Source organism: Herpailurus yagouaroundi, unplaced genomic scaffold (assembly GCF_014898765.1).
Source record: "Herpailurus yagouaroundi ecotype Mexico unplaced genomic scaffold, PumYag 28, whole genome shotgun sequence".
NCBI lineage: Eukaryota > Metazoa > Chordata > Mammalia > Carnivora > Felidae > Herpailurus > Herpailurus yagouaroundi.
Genome location: NW_024412376.1, coordinates 30,924,452 through 30,940,611, shown reverse-complemented (window position 1 = coordinate 30,940,611; position 16,160 = coordinate 30,924,452). Strand labels below are relative to the sequence as shown.

Below are 16,160 nucleotides of genomic sequence, written 5' to 3'. Positions count from 1 at the left end.
TTACCTTACTCATCTGCTACCTACGTTGCTTTAGCTCCTTAAAAAAGAAAAAAAGAAAGAAACAAAATACTTAAAATCGCCTTTCTTTCCCAGCAAGATATAATCATAATTTGTAAGTATCCTCCTTGTCCATGTGTCCCTAATTTCTCTTACTTGTATGTGTGTATGGAGAAAATTTTGAAACGTAAGATTTTCATTTACATGAAGAAATTATATTTTTAAAGAATTAGTCTTTGCATAGGACTGTAGAACAAGGATGTTTAGCCACCAAGCTTGGCATGTTATGAGGTATACATGTGCTGTAGGTAAATATGAAAATTCAAATACACGCTTGCACGTACACATCTACCCACGCATAGATGTACTTGAGAAGATTGTTTTATATACACATGGTAATACTGTAAGGCTTCATAGCAATAATATTTTCATATTTACTATCGGTCTTTAAATTAAAATGTTTTATATTTGTGGTGAATGGAAGAGTAAATAAGAGCATTTTAGAAATTATTTAATTTGTAAACTCTGTCAGGGCAGGCCCTGTGTGTGTGTTTCAGGTTTACATTTGCTATGCCTAGTACAGAAGTTTTCATTAGTCTGTTCGCTCTTATTTTTTGAATTCATTTTAAAGGAAGATACTCCGTTTTCAAAGGAAGATGAGCCAATAAAGACCTTCATTGTGGTCTAATTTTGTAATAAAAGAGCTGACAGCACTAGGTGTTAGATTCTTCGTATCAATTTTTTTTGCAAAACTACTTAGTGAATAAAACCCTCTGAACTCTCAAATTTAGCGATTTAAAGAAATATATAGTCAATAAATAAGGCTTAATTATTTCATATGCATTCTGTTAAGTACGAGTTAGTGGTAGTTTTCCAGAGTCATTTTTTTTTCAGATTTGGCTGCTCTTCTAAATTTGATAAATTGTTTCTTGAGCCCTTGAATATATCCCTCCACCCTCAGTATAGCTGAATGACTGATTGATGTATTGTAATAAATATGTAATCTGCACTGACATTTTTTCTTTCAGTCAAAAAAAGAAGTGTTTTGAATAACTTAATGGCTCCCAAGACATCACTCCTTCATTTCATTTTTTAAATGAGTTTTATAAGTTTAAGAATGACTCCATTAATGAGGCTACAGAATTTTCAGCTTTACTAGTTCTTCAGTGGTTTTATGTTGTTCATTATGCTGGTTAAGAGAAACATGATTTTTAGAAAATGCAGGTCTACTATATTCCCAATATTTTCAAAATACTAATTTTCCCCCCAAATGAAGCTGAAATAGCCTTAGTATTTTCATCAGTTTTCAGAGTTCTTACTGATGATATTTTCCTTTTTCATGGTTCCAAGCCCCTGTCATTGAGTTGCTAATGAATGGAGAATAAAGATTTTCTGAAGAACTTCATGTGAGAATGGTGCTTTTTTTCCCCTAGAGTTTTTATTTATAAAAGTGAAGTAATGTCCTTATAATTTAGAACTTTTAGGAAATAAAACAAAAAGTTCCCCTCTACTTTTTAAATGTGTTCTTTTCATAGGTATGGTAATTTATATATAACTAAATATTATTAAGTATATAATTTTATTATAAAATATTTCTTCTCTATGGGTTAAAAATATAAATGCTAAAACCTTTAACTCTTGGTAGAGCTCTTTCTAAAATAGGTTTTATATTTTATGCCTGAGTAAAAATGGTGTGGGCTTACCTTTCTTTTGACCTGATATTCTTAGGGTCACTTACAATGCTGTGTTGCCTTAATTAATCTTGTGAGTGTACTTTGTGCCATTGGCCATACAAAAATAATTAACACAAACAATACATATTTGGTCTTTGAACTTATAGCTAGCTTACCGCCCCATCAGAGGAGAAAAAACGAAAACAAAAACAAAACAACTAATGATTAAACTTTTTGATAAACCCAGTAACAAAAGTGAGGTAATGCATTTGTGAAAAAGATTAAAATTATTGTGTATCAGAAAAGCCATCTGCATATTGGAAGGCCGCCATTGTTAGAACTTCTTTTTTAAGCCATGGAACACTTTGTTCATAGGAAATCCTATTTAGCTCAATAGCAGTAGCTATTATGGTTAGAAGAAGGTTGAACACTGTGTAGTCCCAAGGGGCTCACAAAGTGCATATTCAAAACCTCTGATGTGAGCGAACTGCTGGATCCTGTAAAAGGATAGAGGATAATTTGCTGTAAATAAGTAAAGTTATTTTCTTGTTGGTTTTTGGGACAATTGCATATTTGAGAGTCAAATCTGAGCCCATCAGAAGAGTATAATGAAAAGTGTAGCTGAGCAGAAATAAGGACCTGCACTTAAGCAGAGGGCTTCGATTAAGAGGCCTGGGGCTTGGGGGGTTGGGAGGCACTGAAAGAACCTGATGATAGGCTGTGGAGAAGGAGAATAGGAAGATTTTCTGTTTTCTGGTTTTATCCTCTTGTTGGATGCTAGTGCCCAGATAGTGGATGCAGAAAAAGAAACAGGCGTTTTCCTAGTTTTGGTCACTGTGGCTGGCCCTGTGGGATTCCTGGCTAGCTGTCTCCGGTTAGTTACTGGAGTTTTTGTTAGTCTTCATTTTATTTCCCTTTCTGGTGTTTTACCCCAGATGTGGAGCCGGTAACCCACATACAAGTGATAAGAATCCTGTCTCCATTTCTCTCAGATGCCAGCAGCTTTGTTGTTTGAATATGGCATAACATCCTCTCTAAAATATCCACAAAATGGGTATTTGATGTGTGGGGTCTTGGTGGTCCATAACTTCTCTAGGATTGCTGTGTACCCACCTCTTCCCCGACTGGTCTTCCTAACCACTGTTTGCACATATTTCACTGGTGCTGGCATCACCCTTTCTTATTCACCATGACTTCCGTGTTCTTGCTTCTCTGTGTTCTAATGCCCTTGTTAGCGTTGCCCCAGAGAAAACACTGTAGAGGTGCCTCTTCGCATCCCTGGGTCACTTCTGACTTGTGCCAATGGCACCTTGCACTTGATCTGCTAAAGTGGGAGGGATTCCTTCTTGGAGCTCCAGTGCCCTCCTCATGTCATATTTTGTCAGGGTCATCTTGCAGAGCGCTAATTTCTGGTTCAAAATTGTTTGGATTTTGCAAAGGTACCGTTCTTACCATTTTTTCAGTTTCTGTTTGTGGCCACCACCCCTCGCCACCTTAGATACTTATTTTGAGTTAAATATTACTCTAAGTATCCTTTGCCCACACCTGCCTCCCCCACTCTTGCCACTCTTCTTTTGTTACAAATCTTTCTCTCTCCTCACTTTGCCTTTATTTCCTATATTACCATAAGCTGCCATAAGCAGCCCTTTTGGGTTGATTGGGCTCCACAAAACTCAATTAAGTTTTCATATTGTATTAATAACTGAATGAAGTAGCCTTTTCATGTTACTTTTTTGCTCTCTAATAGCCATCTTTGCTGAGCTAAATAGTTTTCTTTGGGTGGTGATCAGTGATTCTTTCAACTCCCTTGTCAACTTCAACTTGATCACTTGTATTAGCTTCCTGCTTTGTAAATAAGGAATGCGAACACCACACGCAGCTCTTTCATGTGGAGACATCGCCACCGTGTGGACTGACAGGATATTGCTAAGGAAGTTCTTTTAGCCTAGTTTTCATTTTTCTGATGACTGGTAAATTGACATTCACATCTTTGACTTTCACTTTAAATACTATATCTGAGTTGGTGTGTATTAAATTACTAATTCATTAAGAAAATAGCTGAGTGCCAATTAAGCATTGTGTAGTGTGTGTGTATATATATATATATATATATATATTGGGGGTGCTGGTGAGTTAGAGGAGTTTAAAAGCTAATGGGGGATGACTCCTAAAATAAATATTATGACTGGCAACTGCTTAATGTGAGCACGTACAAAATGCTCTGGGAACTCAGGAGGAGAGTGGCTCAATTTATCTGGAAGCCACTGAAACACTTCTCAGAGGAAGTGGTAGTTAGCCTGGAATTCAAAGGATGAGTAATAAGTTTACTAGATAAAAGGTACTGTTTAGAAGCTGGAACAGCAGGTTTGTCCAAAGGCCCTGAGGCTTTGGTGGGGAAAAAGTCAGCATGGCTGAACAGGTGAAGTTTGCAGTATAGGATATTTGGGGTTATGAGCAGAGGATAAAGTTGTACATTGGCCTTTTTAGAAATGGTCATAAGAGAGGAAAAGAGATGAAGAGAGCTAGTATTTTTTATGTACCTATTATGCAAGAACCTGCATATATACTGTTTTGTTAAATCCAAGTAACGTTGTGAAAAAGGTATTGGTAGCCCCATTTTACAGTTGAGGAACTAGAATCTTAGAATTTAAGTTCACCAGGATCACATGGCTGGTTCCCAAACCTTTGTCCTTTGCATAGCCACATACTGCTTCCTTCACGTGCTTTGTCAAGGGGTTTGGACTTTCTCCTGTTAGGGAACCATGGGTTATAAGCAGAAACATGATCTGATTTGCCTGAGCAAATGATAACTAAAATGGTGCCCAGTTTCTACCTGGTACAGCACATAGTTCCGTCTAAAAGATTCAGTGTAGTTGGAGGAAGACACCTAAATACCTCAGGACTAAGAACTCAAAGAGAAAAATATAAAATAGGATGAAATTAGATGGGATAAATATTTTGGAATTTGGAAAACAGTGACTGAGAAGATGTTATTACAGAAATAGGGTTTGAGCCATTGCTTTAAGGTAGAATGTGATTGAGAAGATGGAGAAGGGCAAGTATCTTGGACAGACTGGAAGAGGTGGGAAGGGACAGGCAGGAAAGGAGCCTCCCAGAAGTAATGGGTTTGTGTTGAGGAGCAGAAGGAAATAAGGTGGGGAGAGAAGGACAGCAGATTACACACTTGCCTCTTCCCTGTTATTCCAAGTCTACACTTGCCATTTTGGTTTAGTCTTGTCTTAAAGGACATCATTCATTTTTGATTACTTCAGAGTCCTTTTAATTATACTGGGAGTGAATCAATCATGGTCCATTTAAATTTTTGTTTTGTTTGGGTTTATTCATTTTTTTCCTCGTTGATGAAATAAAAAACAGGAGGCTTTTAGAGTACCTTGCCACACAGCTAGGCTTTGTGGCTTTCATTTTGTCAATTGCAGAATGGGCTGTATTGGCATCAAATCGGTTGTCCAATATAGTTCTTAGTTTGGTCTAAAAAATTATAGGTCTTTTCTAAGTGTCCATCTTGGCTGATCAGAGAGACTTGTGAAGTACTACTTTGCTGTATATTCCTTTTTAATCTTTAGGCCACTCTTTTCTATCCATCACTGGTGATGTTAAGTCTTAGGTTATTTAGAAATGCCATCAGGTTTATTCCAAGATTCAGCTTTTTCCATTAGCTCATAATTTCAACCCTTGGCATACGCATGCATGTGTGCGTGCGTGCGTGTGTGTGTGTGTACAGAGAGAGAGAGAGAGAGAGAGAGAGAGAAAGAGAGAGCATGAGAGCGAGCATGTGCATGCAGGGGAGAGGCAGAGGGTGTGGGAGAAAGAGAATCTTAAGCAGACTGCATGCCCAGCATGGAACCTGATGTGGGGCTCAGTCTTATGACCATGAGATCATGACCTGAGCTGAAATCAAGAGTCAGCTGCTTAACCAACTGAGCCACCCAGGCACTCCAAAATTAATTAATTAATTAATTAATTAATCTTAGAGGAAGAGCACGCGAGAGCATTGTGAGCAAGGGAGAGGGACAGAGGGGGAGAGAGAGAGAATCCTGAGCAGACTCCATGCTCAGTGTGGAGCCCAATGCAGAGCTCCATCCCATGACCCTGGGATCATGACCTGGACCAAAATCAAGAGTGGGATGCTTAACTGACTGAGCCCCCCGGGGCCCCCCCCCCCCCGCCCCCACACTTAGCTCATATTTTTAAAACATAAAACAATTATTTGGGGAAAAAATTAAAACAACACTGCTGAATACAACACCTGCAACTTACTTGCATAGATATTGATAGAGTTGTACTTTTTTTTTTTCTTGTAGTTTTTCTAAAGATTTTTCAAAGTTGACAAGCCTCATGCATAAGAATCACCCGGGATCTTTGTTTAAAAGGCACTGTGATGGATCTCCCACCTAGTGATCACAGATTGTGGGATTGGGTGGAATAGGTAGAGCCTGGGAGCATGCATTCTTAACCCAAGTGATTCATAAGCATACCAAAGCTTGAGAACCATTAGGCAAAGTGAAATCCCAGTATTAGTTCCAGATAATTATTATTGTTATAGTCCATCTTCTGTTAGCTAGCTCCATGGAAAGCTGAGTTTACAAGCCTTGCACTTATTTCATCCATAGTAATTTGTCTTCAAAATGGACAGATACAGAATAACTAGAAAGCCAATGAATGTTTGTTATATTCTCTATGTCAAAGTTAATCTACACCATGGTACATGATAAAAAGCTCTGAATAATTATGTTTTTCAGTTAAAATTTTTTTCAAATTTTTACTTATTTTTGAGAGAGAGAGAGAGAGAGAGTAGGAGAGACACAGAATCTGAAGCAGGCTCCAGGCTCTGAGCTGTCAGCACAGAGCTCGATGTGGGGCTCAAACCCGTGAACCGTGAGATCATGACTGAGCCAAAGTCGGATGTCCAACCAACTGAGCCACTCAGGTGCCCCAGCTCTAGAATAATTATTATTTGCATTTCATGAGCATTGTTCATTTAATCCTTGCAGTCACTTTAGTAAGCTGCCAAGGCCACATAGCTGGTAAGCAGTGACCTACCTTAATTTCCTATTTTTCTAGATTTCAGTTCTGTTTGGTGATAAAGGGAATATTATAGGAGCACTTTTTACTTCACCTAAATTAGAATTTAGTAATAATGTTGTCACTTTATGTTAAGAAAGATGAGTAAGTTTTTTCCCCCAAACTAGGTAAATGATTGTAGATTGCAAAAGCCAGTGATTAAAATCTGGAGGGAAAAGGGTATGGATTATTTCTGAAGTATTGTGCTTTGTATTCTCATTTGAGAAATCATTTAACTTTTATGGTTTCATTGGAACTGAACTCTATTCAATAATATGTCTCTGTACATTTTCACAAGGCATTGCCATCAAGGACTAAGTAGTTGTGAAATTGGTGAAGACTGGACTTGGGGGAAATGGTGGTCAACTGCTGCTTTGTTTGTAAGCAAATAACAAAATGAAAATGATTACTTGATAGTCATTGGTCTTTTAAATAACTATTCAGAATTGTAAATAGAATTTTTTGTCCTTTAAAAACTTTTGGAATTTATTTACATGCCCCCCAAAGGACAGACTTGGGGGAGATTGCTGAGGACGCCCTTGCACACACATGTGATTCATTGTGATACAAGACAAGTGCAGCATACATCTCCCTGTTGTACTCTTCACAACAATGGGGTATGCTCCGTGTACTTCCTTTCCACCCCTTTCCCTGGCTAGAGTGTGAATACGGTGGTGAGGTTTGGAGTTGCCACCTTAGAATATGACATGGATGCTATGGGTTGGGGTAACTAAGCCCATCAATAGAAAGAGCCTAAGTTCTTCATACCATGGAACTGCTATATCAGCCTTGGGTCCTTGGTGCTAAGGCTGTTATAATATGTGTGAGAGAGAAATGAACTCCCTCCTGGTTAAGCCATTACTATAGTATTTAGTTTTTTGTTTTGTTTTAATAGTAGCTGAGCTTGTATCCTAACTAATAAATTTGGCAAACTTGGCTGTGTAAAATAAAATAACTTACACATAGCAAAAAGCACAAAGGATAAAGCAACAGAGGAAAAAGGTATTCACAGCACATATTTCAAAAAGGTTAATTTTGGAGTGCCTGGGTGGCTCGGTTGGGCATCCAACTCTTGATTTTGGCTGAGGTCATGATCCTAGGGTCCTGGGATGGAGCCCCCACATCAGGCTCTGCATTGAACGTGGAGCCTGCTTGGGATTATCTCTCCCTCTCCTTCTGTCCCTTTCCCCCTGCTCCTGTGCACGTGCACTTCTCTCTAAATAAGAAAGTAAAAGATTTTTAAAAAATGACTTTTTTTCTTTTGAGAGAGAGCAAGCACATGCAAGTGAGCAGGGGACGGAGGGAGGGAAGGAGGGAGGGGGGGAGAGAGAGAGAGAGAGAGAGAGAGAGAGAGAATCTTAAGCATGTTCCATGCAGGGACTCTATCCCACCACCCTGGGATCATGACATGAACTGAAATCAAGAATCGGACACTCAACCAACTGAGCCACCCAGGTGTCCCAAAAGGTCAATTTTTATAAAGAAATAAAAAAAAAATAAGAAAAAAAGATGCTCTTGTAATAATAATAAGAAAAAGAAATGAAAAAAATTATACTAAGGTACCCTTGTCATTAAGCAGATTGGCAAAAGCCTAAAAGATTGATAAAAAGCCTCAGTGGTAGAATTCCTCGTGCTCCCCTGTGGCTTACCCCTCACCCACTCTGCCTCAGCTGCACCATCGTGTCGTCCTTGCTAGGCCATGTCAGCCTCTGCAGTAACATTCTGGATCCTCCCTGCCCTTTGCTGGGAAGGGAAGGCTGGTCCCTTAGGAAGTCAGCTGGCTGTCAGCCCCTTCCTTTACTCAGATGTGCTCTTCTCATTGACATGTACCTTGCCCACCCATTTCCAGTGGTATCACCCCCCATTTTCCTTAACCTGTACTAATTTCCCTCCCCAGAGCACTGATTTATAATTTACCAATTTATTATTTTTATTGTTTATTATCTTTGTTGTCCCACCAGAATATAAACTCCATGAGTGAAAGGGCCTTTTCCTTGTTGTTGTTGAGGTTCTCTGAAGTATCCTAAGTACCTAGAATAAGGCCTTATCCTAAAATTGTGAAACATTTGTTTGTTAAACAAATATAACAAACTGTAGTAGTAAGGCTGTGTGGAAGTAAGTAGGCAAATAAGTTGCTGAGCACCTGTGGAAGACAATTTGACATTTATCGTACCCTTTGACCCAGCAGTTGTATTTCTGGTTACTAGGTCCAGTCAATACTGTATGCACAAGGTTACCTAAAGCACTTTTTATTAACATATTTTTAAATAATTGCAAATGATTAAAAACAACAGAAATGACTATCACTAGGGGTTGGCTAAGGCAAATATGGCACATCTGTAAGAAAGCTGGCTTCTCATGAAGAGATCTCTAAGAGTTACCACAAAGGAAAGAACACTATAGAGTATGCTATCTTTCCATAAGAAGAAAAACAGACCACGGAGAGAATGAGAATATATGTCTATTCTTCTGTGCGTACACATAAAGAAATTCTGAAAGAATATCTAACAAGTGTGGTAGAAAAATGTGCGAGCATGGTAGACGGAAAAAGGTTGGGAAAACCTGAGTTTCACTGATTACTTCTTTCTATTTTGTTTTATCAAGCAGGGAAAATATTTTCAGTTCAAAACATCTGAAGATAAAACTTAGGATGGTAGGTGCAGTAGGTCTAAGGAACATTACAACGTTTAAATATACTGATAAATATCTTTAGCTTATTTGGGAGACAAAAATAATTTTTAGAAGCTTTTTTTTTTTCAAGTTTATTTATTTTGAGAGAGAAAGAGAGAGAGAGAGAGTGAGGAAGGGGCAGAGAGAGAGGAAGAGAGAGAATCCTAAGCAGGCTGTGAGCACAGGACCCGATGTGGGGCTAGAACTCACAAACTATGTGATCATGACCTGAGCTGAAGTCGAGTTGGATGCTCAACCAACTGAGCCAGCCACCCAGGCACCCCGGAGATAAAAAGTAACTTAAAAAAATGATTCCAGTAGTCAAATAATGGTATTTTTATGTATGTGTTTTATGCTATTTCATTGTTCTTCATGGTTCTAAAAGAAACATGGGTACTATACTTTGTGCTATATATGTTTTAATTTTGTTGTTGTTGTCATAGATAATCATCTGATTTTGTTACCTTTTCTTTTCAGTCCTGATGATATTGGGACCTGCTGGTATATACTTCTCTCTGGTTCCGTGTTCATTAAGGAATCCATGTTTCTTCCAAGAAGCAGGTATTGTATGGACATTCTGTAATGGATTTTCCATGAAGCTTAAAATCTCTTTGAAGAATTGAGTTCCTTTGCAGAATTCTGTTGTTTCCTCTTCTGACAGAAAGCAAGAGACTACCTTGGGGCATTGATCTTTAAGAAAGGATTACTTTATGTTTAAACACTGTTACAATCTCTTTAACCAGGGGAAAGAACAAAAGACATGTTGATCACATGTCCATTTGTTATAGGAGCACATCAGGCTAGTTTAGGGCACATTTGTTTATTGGGAATAAAATCTGTCTCCATTAAAAGGCACTCTCATAAACATCTAATGAGAAGCAAAGAAAGTTCATTGAGACCTCATGGAACTAGAAATAGAAAGCCAGGGACTATCGTTGACTTTTCTGCTTCTCGGGACCATATGGTCTCTCATTCTTGCATTTGTCTGTGGACTGGCTCCCCGCTCTCTAAGGCTATTAATGTTTTTCTCCCTGTGATTTTGGCTTACAGGTCCTGACTATTGACTTGTGAGCTTATGTCCCTAATGTTTCCGTCATTTGACTGTAGTGCCTGTGTCTTTTCTTTGGATTCTTCAGGCTACAGTCTGATTGGCCAGGCTTGGGGCAGATATGCACCTCGTTCCAATCAGCTGTGGCCAAGGAGGGTTAGGGCTCATCTGTTACACACATATGTTCAGTTCCCTGACTGAAGGTGTCAGCCACTAAGTTTTACTAGTTATTTTTTACCCCAATTGTTTATTTTTCACAGTTTTTTTTTTAATTTTTTTTTCAACGTTTTATTTATTTTTGGGACAGAGAGAGACAGAGCATGAACGGGGGAGGGGCAGAGAGAGAGGGAGACGCAGAATCGGAAACAGGCTCCAGGCTCTGAGCCATCAGCCCAGAGCCTGACGCGGGGCTCGAACTCACGGACCGCGAGATCGTGACCTGGCTGAAGTCGGACGCTTAACCGACTGCGCCACCCAGGCGCCCCTCACAGTTGTATATTTTTATTTTGACTAAAGTTTAAAACATTTTAACAGATTAAATATCTTTATTTAAATTTACTAAATAAATATTTAAATGGGCAAAATTTATTAAAGCATAGTGACTGCTCCCCACCCTCCCCCCTTCTATAACTTCACTCTCTCATGAAAATATTTAACTGTATTCTTGATGAGTAATTCTGAATGGGTCAGGGACAAATTAAGAATCTATTTTAAAAACATGAACAAACATTTATAAAATGTCAGAGTCAGTGAGATAGGGAAAGGCAATTTATACATGCCTGGGTGTGGTAATAGAAGGCACTGGGATGGCCTTTGGAGGTAGGGACTTGGGTAGTGAGAGAGTGCCAGAGGTGCATTGCATCTAGTGAAAAACAATCTCTGGTGCAATTCCCATGCCTCTTTGCCCTCTGCTTCTCCGAGATCAGACTGGCAAGCATTATTCTCTTTGGAAAATAGCCCCATGAGGGAGAGAGGCTGGCTCTATTGCCTGCCTATTTGTGGTTGTTCTTATAGTAGCGATAGTTATAGTAATGGAAATAGCACTGGTAGTGGTAGTAGCAGTAATAAAGTGATGATGGAAAAATAGCTAAGGCTTTGACAGTGCTTTCTATTTACCAGCTCACCATTTTGAATAGTGTGTGTGTGTGTGTGTGTGTGTGTGTGTGTGTGATCGTTTAGTATTGCAACTACCCTTTGAGGTAAGTATAATTTTCATCTGCATTTCGAGACTGAGGAAACTGGCAGTCCAGTATGGTGGGTGGTTGTGCCTCCTGGAATTCTGCCTGGGATGCTGGGAGTGAGCCGATGAACCAGCTCCTATAGTTCTAGGAATTCTGTTTCCCAGAGGAATGGAGAATTGATTAACGTTCTTGTCCTTCAAATACAGGACCTACTTACTTTTTGGTCTCTTTTTGGGGGTTCTAACTCTGTTTCTGAACTTGGATGAAGGTATAGTCAAACAATGTTTAAGTGTTGGTATATTTTTTAATTATGTATAATTTTAATATAAAAAGTAATAAGTAATGTGTAAATTAGCAAAGGTAAAGAGATGGAAAAAATCACTTATAATCTCTCATTCAAAGTAATAATTCTGTAATACTCTATAGTGTTTTCCTATCTAGTCTTACATGTATGTGTTTCACATACTGAAGAGCATACTTAATAAACAATGTAATATCTTGTTTATTTCAATTAAAGAATATGTGTACATATAAGTGTTGCCTTGTAATATTAAAAGCTCTTTAAAAGGCTTGCTCTTTATGTATCTTGATGCCTGTTTAATTGTTCAGTTATTTGAACTTTCCACAGGTTAGTTAATAATTGTAAGGGTACATTTTTGATGGCTTTTCATTATAAATATTGCTTTAATGACTGTGATTTGAAATTTATGTATCTTAAAGGAGGACAGAGGTTAGTGACTTCATTATTCTATTGATGCAAGGTCTGTTATACAAAACAAATCTATGGACTGAGATCCTAGAACAGTGAAGGAGCCTGTGATGGTCTTTTTTCAGTACCAGCCATCATTAACTAGTCAAGTAACAGCTTGTTCTAACTTCTGGAAAGGGAACCTAATGTTCAGAAAACTGCTGTTCTGGAAGAAAGAGGACTTGTAGTTCAGACCTATTTTATGAACACATTGGACTCTATGCCTAATTATTTTAAAAGATGACATAAGTTACTCTTTCTTTGGCTGGATGTCAAATGCTTGCAAGCCAGTACTTTAATGGGATGAAGGAAGGAATGGTGTTTCAGCCTGAATGACAAGCTAGTACTATATATAGGCTATGTCTTCACGTTGCACCTGTGACATTTGCTCTAAGTTGTTTGTTTCTTTTGGTGATGTTGCCTTAGGAATAGTGTTCATACTGTTTTAATAGGAAGGAGTTTCTACTGGTGCTGTGCTAAAGGTTGACACTAGTGATGCATATATATTTATTTCTCCACAAAATATTGAGGCTTGATTAAAGAATAGTATGGTTGAGATGTTATTAACAATCTGGTTTTATAAAACTAGTTCACAGATGATTCTCACATTTATCATATTTTTATCATGTTAGTCTGGAAATTGTTTATTGGTATATATAATAAGTAACCTGATCACTCATTTTGACAGCTAATTCACCCTGAACAGTTAGTTTTGAATCAAAATACTTTGAAGAATATTTTTATGTTTTTACCTAATTCTCATGAAATTGCTTTGACACCTGATTATCATCAAGTGAGAAGGATGATATACATTGCAAAAAATCTGCCATTTGGCTTCTAGGTTTCATTTGCTGTATTGAATTCCTTGATTGACATTGAGGTCAGCACTTTATGGTTTTTAAAAAAAAATTTTTTTTGTTTTCTTTTTAGATAAATGTTCTTTGGGTTGCATACCTTTATGTTGTTGAAACATGAATCATTTTCTCTGTTAAGAGTTATGACATTCACAGAGTCTATTAATTCCTTTGAGACCATCAGTGACAGCTTACTCACTTTTTTCTGTTCTAAGCAATTTAAGTGAAATGAATGTTTTTGTGAGTTTTATTGTCAATCTATTAGAAATATATCAAGGTTTGAAATGCTGGTATTTGTACAAATGGCAGTAATGTCATTTATAATGTTATTACATATAATGTTGTCCTAATACAGGGCGAAACTCTTATGTGGAGTAAAAATTTGTAGTTCTGAAGCAATGTACAATTTATAGTAATGGTTTTCTCAGTCTTATTTAAAAATAAATTCAGTTTCTTTGATCAGAAAGGTGGTGAACAAAGGTAATTTAGCAATGCAACAAAGGTTATTGTCATTCTCACTTAGGAAAATGTCAGAGGAGACATTTGTCATAGATGAAGATAGAAACAGTGTAAATTGGATGTGTTTTTCCAGTCCTTTCAGCAGAGTAGCGGTAGTCACTGAGTTGTGCATGTTGTGTACCGCACAACTCAGCGATGTGCGGTTTTAACCACAGTAATAGACCGTGAAAAGCAGAGAGTGGTGAAATATTTTGAGGAAGGAGTTTTTTGCCCCCTAACTTTTTCAAAGGCATCATTTGCAACAACAGTGGGGCTGGAAAGCAATAGATGAAAACTGTCTCATCTAAAGTTGCAGGTTTAGAAGTGTTTTTCTTGTACTTTTGTTTATTCTACATAATGGGCAGGAAGATAATAATGTTCATTGTCCTAATGTGTTCTAAATCAGTGTTATTTATGGAACTTTAATAGAAAGTATTGTATACTTAAAATTTTCCCACTTTTAAAATTGTCCCATCCTACGAATACTGAACCTATTTTGTAGTAAATTCACAATTTAGTAACTTGGATTAACATGCTATTTTAATATGTTAATCCAGGCTGCTGGGTTAAGCCAGGCTTCTGGCTTCTTTGGAAGGCTGAGAATTTTAGATATAGAAGATAGGCTTAGACTGTGCGTCTAAACTTTCACTTGCTATTTGGATTGTTTGTTAGAGAAGAAGACAGTACCTATATTGTATATTAACTCATAGAGTGGAATCTTTTCCTAGTAATTTATCAGTCATTTTACATTTATTTGCAAAAAGCAGAATGCTAGATGTTTAAACATTACTGTCATACAGACTCTTTCTTTGAGTTTACGTTGGTCATAATCCGGGGGTGGGGGTGGGGGGAGATCACTTTATTTAAAATGTTGAACCTGATTTTCTCAATAGAATCAATTTTATCATAGAAGCCCCAAGGAAGGGGCTTTTAGTAGAAATGACCATACATCCCACCACATTCAAACATAAATAATATTTTTATTGCTCTGGTAGCTAAAAACTTTCTATATTTTTTATATGCCCTGCAATTAGTAAACAAATCTCTTCATATCAGTGTGGCAGGGGCTGTGAGTTTGAAGGAAAAAATAAGCCCGGGGTGGCCATACCCTAAACACTTCAAAGATGCCAAGAAATGGGTTGTAATCAAAGATGGGAGCCAGAGGACCTGGGGAGAAAAACCTGTCTATACAGAGAGCTGGAGGCTTCTAGTGCACGGATGCTAGGGTCCAGCTACCAGGTGGTCAGGCAGCGGACTTAGTGGGACAAGTAATCTGTACACTGTAAGTGTCGTGAGAAGTTATGTCTGCAACTGGCAAAGCCCTGTCCGTGGAAACTGCTGAACACTGAAATGCCATAAAAATTTAGGATTAGTTCATGGGCCTTTTTCATATTTATGGGTCATTCTGTCTCATTCTAAAGTAAGTTTGGTAGAGTTTAAATTTTGAGGCATATTTCCATGTCATTTCAAATAGTAGTTGAAACTTGCATTAAGTCCTGCTGTGTGGTCTCTGTAGTAAGTTCTGGAGTATGCAGAGGAAACAAAATGGTCTACTCCCTGCTGTCACATAATTTAGTATCTGGTTGGGGAGATGAGGCAGTCATATATGAAGCATGAAAAAATCGCATAGGTGTTGTTAAATAATACAGTGTAAATTGATGTAGCAAAGACCACACAAAATGCAAAAGACCTTCCAAGATTAGTGGTGTCTTAATGTATGTGGTAATGAGCAGTAGCTCTTAAGTGAATTCTGAGTTAGGTTTATGATTTAGATTGTTCGACAGTGGTTGGAAAGGAAGTCTGGACATACTAGAGAGCATGAGTGATGGCACAGAAATAAGATTGAAGGTGGGGCAGTTCATTCATTAGCAATAGCTTGAGTGGAGTCACAAGAATGGGATCATTTATCTAGAACAGACATGCACTTTAGGGAGTGAACTAGGTGCAAAAGCATTGGTGATGGGGGCATTAATGAGAAGTCTAGTTTACAAAGCTGTGGAAGTTGGCTGGAAAGGCCAGGGTTGTTGGTAAGTTAGGTGTCAAGGAACGTTGGCAAGAGGTTAGGAGAAATGCACACATCATTTATTTGTATCGTGTTGGCTGTGTCCATTTACAAGCAGTACTTCTCTTTCATTGATACCAAATATATCCACAATTTAAAAATTAAAGTTGTGGTATGGTACTCTCAAACTCACATTTTAAATTAGAGCTGGCAGCTATAATGAGGATAAGTGGGGAAACAAGACATTTAACTAATCAGTTCTGAGAGGCTGAAATACTATTCTCATTATGATTCACATGACAAACAATGAGCTACTTGAGTTTAAAAATCACAGACCTACTTTCTGCTTGCCAGTGCTAGATGATAAGTTAATTGATTGCTCTGAAACTTGCTCGTTGGGGGGGGGG

At 37.9% G+C, this 16,160-nt stretch overlaps 1 protein-coding gene across 6 annotated transcripts in view; it reads left to right on the top strand.

The window, feature by feature from the left end:
- The window catches only part of RAPGEF2 (Rap guanine nucleotide exchange factor 2), a 248,415-nt gene that overhangs the window by 89,879 nt on the left and 142,376 nt on the right, over nucleotides 1-16,160 (top strand). For all 6 annotated transcript variants that reach the window (XM_040471433.1, XM_040471408.1, XM_040471417.1 and 3 more), the window contains exon 4: nucleotides 9,900-9,983. In XM_040471433.1, the coding sequence (XP_040327367.1) occupies nucleotides 9,900-9,983 (84 nt within the window). The remainder of the gene's footprint in view (nucleotides 1-9,899; nucleotides 9,984-16,160) is intronic.